This window comes from Oncorhynchus mykiss, unplaced genomic scaffold (genome assembly GCF_013265735.2).
Source record: "Oncorhynchus mykiss isolate Arlee unplaced genomic scaffold, USDA_OmykA_1.1 un_scaffold_173, whole genome shotgun sequence".
In the NCBI taxonomy this organism is placed as follows: domain Eukaryota; kingdom Metazoa; phylum Chordata; class Actinopteri; order Salmoniformes; family Salmonidae; genus Oncorhynchus; species Oncorhynchus mykiss.
The window spans coordinates 296,948-308,148 of record NW_023493670.1 but is presented as its reverse complement, the minus strand read 5'-3'; the positions used below and the strand labels follow the sequence as shown (position 1 = coordinate 308,148).

At 39.6% G+C, this 11,201-nt stretch overlaps 1 protein-coding gene across 2 annotated transcripts; it reads left to right on the top strand.

Moving 5' to 3' along the window:
- Positions 1 to 397: 397 nt before the first annotated feature.
- On the top strand, positions 398 to 10,618 carry LOC118947619 (zinc finger protein 2 homolog). Of its 2 annotated transcripts, none has more exons than XM_036972555.1 (4): positions 398 to 876; positions 1,320 to 1,417; positions 1,575 to 1,722; positions 8,489 to 10,618. In XM_036972555.1, the coding sequence occupies exons 1-4, from the start codon at positions 660 to 662 to the stop codon at positions 9,673 to 9,675; spliced, it is 1,650 nt and encodes a 549-aa protein (XP_036828450.1). In that variant the 5' UTR covers positions 398 to 659; the 3' UTR covers positions 9,676 to 10,618. The 2 variants fall into 2 exon arrangements, with proteins under 2 accessions (XP_036828450.1, XP_036828451.1); XM_036972556.1 differs by lacking the exon at positions 8,489 to 10,618 and adding an exon at positions 7,185 to 7,229 and having other exon boundaries at positions 403 to 876.
- Positions 10,619 to 11,201: the final 583 nt, after the last annotated feature.

The following is an 11,201-nucleotide window of genomic DNA, read 5'->3' as shown; positions in this document are numbered from 1 at the left end:
GTAAAGCACTACAGATAATCAAGTGCTATTTGCATGTGATGCATTTGTTCTGTTGTTTACAGGATGATTTGTATCTTATAGAGCGTGGCTTTAAGGGAAGAGTATGGTCACATCTAGACAAAAACGATTGTGAAAAATGAACAGAGAAAATGTGTATTAACACACTACCTATTCATAGAAGTATTTATTCATAATCTACATATTCATATTACGCTTCTACGTCTGTGTACAGGAAAGTAGTAGTTGTATGACGAAAGAGAAAATATATCAGCTTATTGTTAAATAATTATGACGTTCTTTCCAATACAAAAAGTGTAGTAACTATTGTTTCCAAACTGCGTTACCCACTCCAGCCAGCAGATGGCGACGAGCGTCTTTCAGGTGATGCTTCTTTCGTGACGTATAATGGACTGGACGGACGCTTCTTCAGGAACAACAAGGCGCCAACTCTTTCAACCACGTCGGTAGCTTGCTAGCCAACATAAAACTGAAAGATTAACGTTTTAGACCATGCTAATGTACATTATCTAATCTCAGTGTTTTAAACGATTTTCGGTTAACGTATCAACTGGTTCAATTTGCAAACGTGTTAAAGATTGATACTGAGCCTAGCACTAGGCTAGACGCTAATGCTAGCTAGCTAGCTAACATCCCTGACCATGAGCTCACTAAACTACTCCTCCCTTACTAATGAAGAGGGAGTCTGCTGTATGGAGAAAGAATCTTTCAGAATAAAAAAGGAGGAAGAGGAGGCTGTTATAGTGAAAGAAGAGAAAGAACCGTTTAGAGAGGAAGATGATGCTTTCTCAATAAAGGTGAAGGAGGAAGACGTTTTGGGAGTGAAAGAGGAAGAGACAGAATATCAGATTAACACCAGTGAGTACTGTCTTTAACAGGGACACAAACTATGCCGTTGTTGAACTAATGTGTGGTTTTAAAGGGGCATTCTACTGAAGTTCTACACTTGAATATGTTGTTCAGTACTATATAAATTGTTAAACGGTCAATCTGCCATTGGTTCATATATTTTAGGGACTTTTCAATTAGATGTATTGAATTTTCCATGTGGCCTATATTTAAGTTCCCCTCATCTAATATAACAGGTTGTTAAAATTCTATATTGGTGCATATTTTCTACTTAAAATAACAAAGGCCACCCATTTTGTGGAACGACCCTTTTACATCTGCATCACAAACAATATTTTAGGAAATCATGATGAAAGTGGCCATTTTAGACATATGCATGCCTCTTGTAAGACTCTATGATTGCAATAGATGGTCATAAGTTTACCATCTGTTTGATGTTCTCATTCACACAGGAGAGACACATGACTATCGTGGATCCTCTGGGGAGCCTCAACAACATCCTGATGCTGACGAGGAAGAGAAGAGTCTCTCCAGATCAGAACACCAGATGGTACAGCTTGGTCTGGTCTAGCATACAGCTTGGTCTGGTCTAGCATACAGCTTTCTCTATTGGGGTCTGGGCTGGGTTTCTGTAGAGCACTTCATGACAACAGTGACATCAGCATCCATAATGATGTGCGTCTGTGTCCCCTCTTTATGGTTACCAGGACAACGCTAGCCCTTCCACCCTCTCGGAGTCCCCGTGTCATGCCTCTCCTGTTAGCACCTTGCTGCTGGTGGACTGCAGGAAAACAATGGGGCTGAGTGGAACTGTGGGAGGAGGAGAAGAGAGGAAAGGATCAGATTTGACTCAAAGTAAGTGCTGTAGTTTAGTTTGAACAAATACAATAGATATATTCATTGGTATCTGTTACCACGACAACCAGCAGAGTTCTGTTAGTTGACAGGAAGATAGACTGGTGGATATGGATGTTATGAATATCATAACACTGAACAAGGATTCTGCCAATGAAAAGAGAGAAATCAGTAGACCATATAAAACCTTGATGAAAGTCAGCTTTAGAGAGGAACCAATAGACCATATAAAACCTTGATTAAAGTCAGCTTTGGAGAGAAAGTTTCAAGATGATCCAATGTAAGGTGCTTGTTTTACAAAAACTTTTTCTCAAAACATTATGGATGTTACATTGCCTGTCCCACTCAACCCCCCTATCTTTACTAGACTGTAGAACAAGCAAACTAAACTCAAGACACTGTTAATTAATAAACTAATACTGGAGGAAAGCTGTGATCAGGCTGCCTACTCAAGAGAAAGCTTCGAACTGTAACCAGTGGCTGCAACCTGGTTCAGGTTATCAATCAACCTACCAGGGTAGTTACAAACAGTACAGAAATTGAATCAACATATTTTGATCATATCTTTACTATTGCTGCAGAAATGTGTTTGAAAGCAGTATCCAAATTCATCGGCTGTTGTGATCACAATATAGTAGTCATATCTAGGACAACCAAAGTTCCAAAAGGCTGGGCCTAATGTTCTATATAAGAGGTCATACAATTGTTTGTGGTGATTCCTATGTTGTTGATGTTATTAGGTTGTTTATTTTCACAGTAATTAACTCACGGACACTAGAGAAGCTTTAACCAAGTTTAATTATTCCCAAAGGTTCTGTACATCTGTAATTCAGACAACCCAACATTTGTTCCATCCAGATATATATCCCACTTAAGACACTCCTCCTTCTCTCCAATCCTTACATCTTATGGTTCCACAGGAAGAGAGTTAAGAGGGTAACAGGATACCAGACCTTTATCTCCCTGATGAGAATCTGTCCTGACCTCAACCTCTCCTTCATCTAATCCACAGATGTTCGTCTGCCTCCCCTGTTTCACACTTTGCTCTCCTCTCGTCCACCCAACACATTCCAAAGCCACCTGTCTTTCTTCAGAGAACCATTAACTTCTGACATAACAGCCAGTCTCTTTCACTTCCTATCACTTCTTTAATGTCTCCATGTTCAAAGTTTGGCCGATTCCAACAATGAAAACAATATTTGTTGGTCCGTGGTGTGTAATGACGAGCAACCAGACGCTGCCCTTGACACGTTTATGAAATTGCTTATCCCAGTTACTAATAAGCAAGCACCCATTAAGAAAATGACTAAAAACTGTTAAATCCACGTGGATTGATGAGGAATTTAAAAATGGTATGATGAAGAGGGAGGCAAAAGAGATGGCATATAGGTCTGGCTGAATAACTGATTGGCAAACCTATTGCAAATTGAGAAATCATGTGACTAAACTGAATAAAAAGAAGAAACTACACTATGAAACAAGCTTTGGAACACCTTCAATTGAATTTTGGGTCAAAAAATCAACAATGGCATGGTGTCTGACAACGTGGATGGAAAATGATTGAGGATAATAGCGGCCGATATTGCCAGTTCTATTCGCATTATCTTCAATTTAAGCCCACTAGAAAGTGTGTTCCCTAGTGAGACAGCATAGGATAACACAGCATTATCGGCATAATTCATCGTTCAGCTTTGTCTCCTAAAACATGTTATTTTCTCAAACTCAGAACCATAAACCAATCCTCCAGGCATATATCAAATCCATCCTATCTTGACAAGATCACAGAGACACACTGACTGGCACACAGACATTGTGGAGCCAAGAGATACACGCTTGACCTCTCCCCTCTCTCCGGCCCAAACAACTTAGTCTTGACATAGAACAGATACTGCAACCCCGCCACAGTATTATACAAAAATAACATTCTGATGAGAAGTAACTTACAAACATATGATGAATATAAAACATCTTACCTATGTTACCAACCAATTCTGATTATTCCCCAACACCTGTCTAACAGAACACAGTGTTCTTTAATGGAAGCCTGTACAACAAAATCAAGGTAGAATCAGGAATTCCCCAGGGCAGCTGTTTGGCACCTTCTTTTTTCAATCTTTACCAACAACATGCCAGTGACATTTTAAGTAAAGCCAGTGTGTCTATGTATGCGGATGACTCAACACTGTACACGTCAGCTACTACAGCGACTGAAATGACTGCAACATTTAACATAGAGCTGCAGTTAGTTTCAGAATGGGTGGCAAGGAATAAGTTAGTCCTAAATATTTCTGATTACCTTAAATTACATGGCCTACTACGCTAATTCTGTAGCGGTGGGGGGTAAATATGAAGATTTTGTTGGTGCGCCAGGCAGGTATTAACCCTAGTTATTAAAGTTAGTTATTACCTATTATAACATTGTTATTATTATTATTAAATATTATTAAATCCGAAAGGATGAGAGTAGAATAGATAGTGATGCTTCCAGACACATTCTAAACATGGTGGAGACTTAGAGGACTGTAGCATCTAATGATGAAGCATTATGGAGTCTTAAAGGAGGACTGTAGCATCATGAGGTAGTCACCGGGAATTCATTTCAATTAACATGTGTGCCTTTTTTAGAAGTTGAGTTGTGGAATTTCTTTCCTTATAACCTGTTTGGGATAGGGGGCAGTATTTTAACGTCTGGATGAAAAGCGTTCCCAAAGTTAACTACCTGCTACCTGCCCAGAAGCTAGGATATGCATATAATTGGTAGGTTTGGATAGAAAACACTCTAAAGTTTCTAAAACTGTTAAAATAATGTCTGTGTGTATATCATAACTTATTTGGCAGGTGAAACCCCGAGGACAAACCATCCAGGAGGAATTTTTTGTTGTTGAGGTGACTCTGTTTTCAAATGGTTTTGTGTGGCACTTGGTTGCAGTTCCTATTGCTTCCACTAGATGTCAACAGTCTTTAGAAATTGGTTGATGTTTTTCTTTACAGAAATGAAGAAGTTCGGCTATTCAGAACGAGGGTCCAGCCTAGTGCTCTCTAATGTTTTGATGCGCGCTCCAGGTCACGCGCTTCACGTTGTTTTTATCCGGTATTGAACACAGTTTATCCCATCTTAAATTTTCTCGATTATTTACGTTTTAAAATACCTAAAGTTGGATTAGGAAAGTTGTTTCAAATGTTTGGACAGCATTTACAGGTATCGTATTAGATATTTTGTAGTCATGCTGGGCGAGTTGAAACCAGTGTTTTTTTTTAAATCAAACGCGCCAAATAAATGGACATTTTGGAGATATAACAACGGAATTAATCGAACAAAAGGACCATTTGTGATGTTTATGGGACATTTTTATTTATTTATTTTTATTTTACCTTTATTTAACCAGGTAGGCAAGTTGAGAACAAGTTCTCATTTACAATTGCGACCTGACATATTGGAGTGCCAACAGAAGAAGCTCTTCAAAGGTAAGGCACAAATTATATCATTATTTCTGAGGTTTGTGTCGTGCCTGGCGGGTTGAAATATGATTGTCATGTGTTTGTTTGATGGGGTGCTGTCCTCAGATAATCGCATGGTTCGCTTTTGCCGTAAAGCCTTTTTGAAATCTGACACGGTGGCTAGATTAACAAGAAGTTAAGCTTTGCACTTGTGAATGCATGAAAGTTAAATATTTCTAATAAATTAAAAAATACTTTGGACTCTGCAATTTCACAGGATGTTGTCAACGTTCCGCTAGCAGGTTTTAATGTGTTTTAACCTTTTGGTACTACTCCTCCCGGATCCGGGAGAATTGTCATCAACTACACTAATTAGCATAACGCAACGGACAAAAAATCTTACTAGAAAATATTCATATTCATGAAATCACAAGTGAAATATAGTGAAACACAGCTTAGCCTTTTGTTAATCACCCTGTCATCTCAGATTTTGAAATTATGCTTTACAGCCAAAGCAAGACAAGCATTTGTGTAAGTTTATCGATAGCCTAGCATAGTATAATGTCCAGCTAGCAGCAGGGAGCTTGGTCACGAAAATCAGAAAAGCAATCAAATTCAATCGTTTACCTTTGATGAGCTTCGGATGTTTTCACCCACGAGACTCCCAGTGAGACAGCAAATGTTAATTTTGTTCCATAAAGATGATTTTTTATAGCCAAAATACCTCTGTTTATTCTTCACGTTTTGTTGAGAAAAAAACTCCAAATTAGATCCATAATACCGACAGAAACATGGCAAACCTTTTTTATAATCAATCCTCAAGGTGTTTTTCAAATATCTATTTGATAATATATCAACCAGGACAATTGGCTTTTCACGAGGAGCGAGAGGCACAATGGCCGCCTTTGTCTATTACGCACAAATCAATCTGAGAGCCACCACCTGACCACTGACACAATGTTGTCGTTCACGCTCATTTTTCAAAATAAAAACCTGAAACTATGTCTAGTGACTGTAGACACATTAGGGAAGCTATAGAAAAAGGAATCTGGTTGATATCCCTTTCAATGGTCAATAGGGATGCATAGGAACGCAGAGGTTTCAAAATGAGAGTCACTTCCTGATTGGATTTTTCTCAGGCTTTCGCCTCCAATATCAGTTCTGTTATATTCACAGACAATATTTTTACAGTGTTGGAAACGTTTGTGTTTTCTATCCTAAGCTGTCAATTATATGCATATTCTAGCACCTGGTCCTGAGAAATAGCCCGTTTGAACGTTATTTTTCCAAAAATGAAAATAGTGCCCCCTAGTTTCAAGAGTTAATGTGCTATAACAGGTTTTAATGTATTTGAGCCAATCAGTTGTGTTGTGACATGGTAGGGGGGTATACAGAAGATTGCCCTATTGGGTAAAAGACGAAGTCCATATTATGTCAAGAACAGCTCAAATAAGCAAAGAGAAGCAACAGTCCATCATTACTTTAAGGACCACCACACGAATGGAAGACCCAGAGTTACTTCTGATGCATAAGTTCATTAGAGTTACCAGACTTAGAAATTGCAGCCCAAATAAATGCTTCACAAAGTTCAAGCAACAGACGCATCTCAACATCATCGGTTCAGAGGAGACTGCGTGAAGCAGGCCTTCATGGTCGAATTGCTGCAAGGAAACCACTACTAAAGGACACCGATAAGAAGAAGAGACTTACTTGGGCGAAGAAACATGAGCAATGGACATTAGTGGTGGATATCTGTCTGATGAGTCCAAATTTGAGTATTTGGTTCCGAGCGTCATGTCTTTTTGAGACGAGGAGTAGATGAACAGATTATCTCCGCATGTGTGGTTCCCACCGTGAAGCATGGAGGAGGAGATGTGATGGTGTGCGGGTGCTTTGCTATTGACAATGTCAGTGATTTAATTATTCAAGTCACACTTAACCAGCATGACTACCACAGCATTCTGCAGCTATATGCCATCCCATCTGGTTTGGGATTAGTCCCACTGTCATTTGTTTTTCAACAGGACAATGACCCAACACACCTCCAGGTTGTGTAAGAGCTATTTGACCAAGATGGAGTGCTGCATCAGATGACCTGGCCTCGACCTCACCCAAATCGAGATGGTTTGGGATTAGTTGGATCGCAGAGTGAAGGAAAAGCAGCTTACAAGTTCTCAGCATATATGGGAACTCCTACAAGACTGTTGGAAAAGGATTCCAGGTGAAGCTGGTTGAGAGAAAGCAAGGGTGGCAACTTTTGAAGAATAAAATATATACTTTATTCTAACACTTGTGGTTACTACATGATTCCATGTGTTTTTTAATAATTTTGACGTCTTCTCCATTATTTTACTATGTAGAAAATAGTAAAAATGAAGAAAACCCCTTGAATGAGTAGGTGAGTCCAACCTTTTGACTGGTACTGTACATTCAATTCCGTAACAGCTCCAGTGGACATTCCTGCAGTCAGCATGCCAATTGCCCGCTCCCTCAGAGATCTGTGGCATTGTTGTGTGACCAAACGGCACATTTTCGAGTAGCCTTTTATTACCCCCAGCACAGGGTGCACCTGTGAAACAATCACGCTGTTCAATCAGCTTCTTGATATGCCACACCTGTCAGGTGGATGGATTATCTTGGCAAAGAATAAATGTTGACTAACAGGGATGTAAAAAATTCTGCAATCTTTTTTTTCAGCTCATGAAACATCCAACACTTTACATGTTGCGTTTATATTTTTGTTTATTGTAGTTACTATCAGTTTTAGGAACATTTACCCAAATATTTCACCTTATTTTTTACTTTACCCAAAATATGACCTCAGCGATAATCAAAATGTTGAAAATCTGTGAATGTCTAAATAAGAAATTGGTCCAATTAAACAGCAATGTGTCGAACCCTTTCAACAACGGGGAGATGTTACTGATGTGCTTTGTATCTGCGACGTAAAAACAAGTTTGACTTCCACACAAAATGACTTCTTTAGTTATTTTATGTTTAAGGAAGTGTGTAGGTCACATTATGTATCATACAGCTATGAATGTTATATATTTAGAACCACCTGTTCAATTGGAATCCAGTGACGTCTGTGTCTTCAGTGTCCTAGAACTGTCTAGGTTTTTGTGTTCTGACTTGTAAAACAGGATGAATAAAATAAGTAATGCAAACATATCAGTAATTACCAGGAAGCTCTACATTTGTTTTAAAATCACACTAAGATTGTTAAAACTGGCCTCAGGTTATTGAGAGATCTGATTTAGGATGCAAGGTTGTTTTATCATGTGGTTTCATTCGGGTCTCTATTTAAAAATAACACTGTCTTTGGCAGGAGAAAGACCAGACTCAGAGGAACCAGAGCCAGGGACGTCCAAACCAGCAAGACGACACCAGTGCTCCCACTGTGGAAAGAGTTGTAACCAGAAAGCACAACTGAAAGCTCATGAGAGAATACACACAGGAGAGAAGCCTTACCACTGCTCCCAATGTGGAAAGTGTTTCAACCAGAGAGGAGACCTGAAACAACATGAGAGAATACACACAGGAGAGAAGCCTTTTCACTGCTCCCAGTGTGGAAAGTGTTTCAACCATTCAGGGAAGCTGAAACGGCATGAGAGAATACACACAGGAGAGAAGCCTTACCACTGCTCCCAATGTGGAAATTGTTTCGCCAGTTCGGGGGTGTTGAAACAACACGAGAGAATACACACAGGAGAGAAGCCTTACCACTGCTCCCAATGTGGAAAGTGTTACGCCCGGTCGGGGATGCTGAAAGAACATGAGAGAATACACACAGGAGAGAAGCCTTACCACTGCTCCCAATGTGGAAAGTGTTTCAACTATTTGGGGATGCTGAAAGAACATGAGAGAATACACACAGGAGAGAAGCCTTACCACTGCTCCCAATGTGGAAAGTGTTTCAACCATTCAGGCAAGCTGAAACGGCATGAGAGAATACACACAGGAGAGAAGCCTTACCACTGCTCCCAATGTGGAAAGTGTTTCATCAGTTCGGAGGTGCTGAAACGGCATGAGAGAATACACACAGGAGAGAAGCCTTACCACTGCTCCCAATGTGGAAAGTGTTTCAACCATTCGGGGATGCTGAAGGAACATGAGAGAATACACACAGGAGAGAAGCCGTACCACTGCTCCCAATGTGGAAAGTGTTTCACCCTGAGAGGACACCTGAAACAACACGAGAAAATACACACAGGAGAGAAGCCTTACCACTGCTCCCAATGTGGAAAGTGTTTCGTCCGTTTGGGGGACCTGAAACTACATGAGAGAATACACACAGGAGAAAAGCCTTACCACTGCTCCCAATGTGGAAAGTGTTTCACCCGGTCGGGGATGCTGAAACGACATGAGAGAATACACACAGGAGAGAAGCCTTACCACTGCTCCCAATGTGGAAAGTGTTTCACCCGGTCGGGGATGCTGAAACAACATGAGAGAATACACACAGGAGAGAAGCCTTACCACTCCTCCCAGGGTGCAAACCATTTGCCCATTTAGGAAGCCTGAAAGAACACATTAGACTGCACACAGAGGAGAAGGGTTATAAAAGCTCAGACTGTGGGAAAACACATTACTCATAAGTCACTTAAACGTCATTAGAGATTCCACACAGGAGAGAGAAATTACTTCTCTTAGCGTGTATGTTGATATTTCACATCACATTGACTTAAAATTCATCAGAGAACATACACAGTGCTCCCGTTGTCTTATATTGTTGACTGACATTGTTTATCTGTCTTTACCAGATTAAATTAAATGGTACAGGGTATACTCAAACATATATTTGTTTGTTTTTATTAGAAAACATGAAGTGAATATGGAGTCTGTCAGTTTGAATATAAAGAAGATCAGGTTCCTTCTTTTAAACTCTTTGTGTGTGTTTATCTGGGTGTGTCATTCCTCCAGCACTACAGATAATCAAGTGATATTTGGATGTGATGCATTTGTTCCATTGTTGACATTTGCATTGTTGGCCCACTGATGATTTAATGAAATGAAAATGTTCAGACTCTGTAATGGAAAATGTTAATTGTTTGTGTGTCCACATAACTGAGTATGTGACTAACCTTGTGAAACTGTCCTATTATAAGCTCCTGTTTTTGGGACTATCATCCTGTGTTGCAAACCAATTTGCACCTGTGTCCTTGTATGAATAAAGTCCCGCCCAGGAACAGGAAACTATAAAGATATTTGCTAATCACTCAATGCTTCAGGAATTCAGACTGTCTACACTGCGCTGTGTAACTCTGTTATTCTCTCTGAGCTCAGAAATAAAGAATCTTGGTTTGACTTGGACTCCAGCAGATCCTTAGTTTATAATATCCACCACAACTCGCCCATGGATTGCTGTTTATTATTGTCTCAATGAAGAGTTCCTCTTTCCACTTTCCTGGGGGCATTTACAAGCCTCCCACTGGTTGAATAAACGTTGTTACCCAAATTATGAGATTATTATTTTATTTGTCAAATGGCAACCAAGCATCGATCATCATGTCACCAGAATAAGAACCTCAAAATGTATTGGAAAGGAGCATCAAGCTCATCACATGTAGTTTCACCACCCTGTGAAGTTCATAACTTATTTCATCTGTAGCCTAATAAACTACATAGGTTCCCAAGTCATAGTGGGAGGACCTGACAACATATCATCATGTGACTCCAAGTTAACTAAGATATGATGGTTATTATATAAATAATAACAAGTAGTTCTATCTGATGTCATAATTCACCCCTCTGATAATCAAGTGATATTTGGAATGTCTGAGTAGTTCTGAGTAGTTCTATATGATGTCATAATTCACCCCTCTGATAATCAAGTGATATTTGGAATGTCTGAGTAGTTCTATATGATGTCATAATACACCCCTCTGATAGTGATACATTTGTTCCATTGTTTCCATGTCAGTTGGTTTCCCACTCTGATGATTTATATCTGACAGAGGGGCTTTAAATTAATAGTATGGTGACATCTTAGTGTGTCTTGAAATAGGATTATTAATCATAAACTCCTACAGCAACAATAC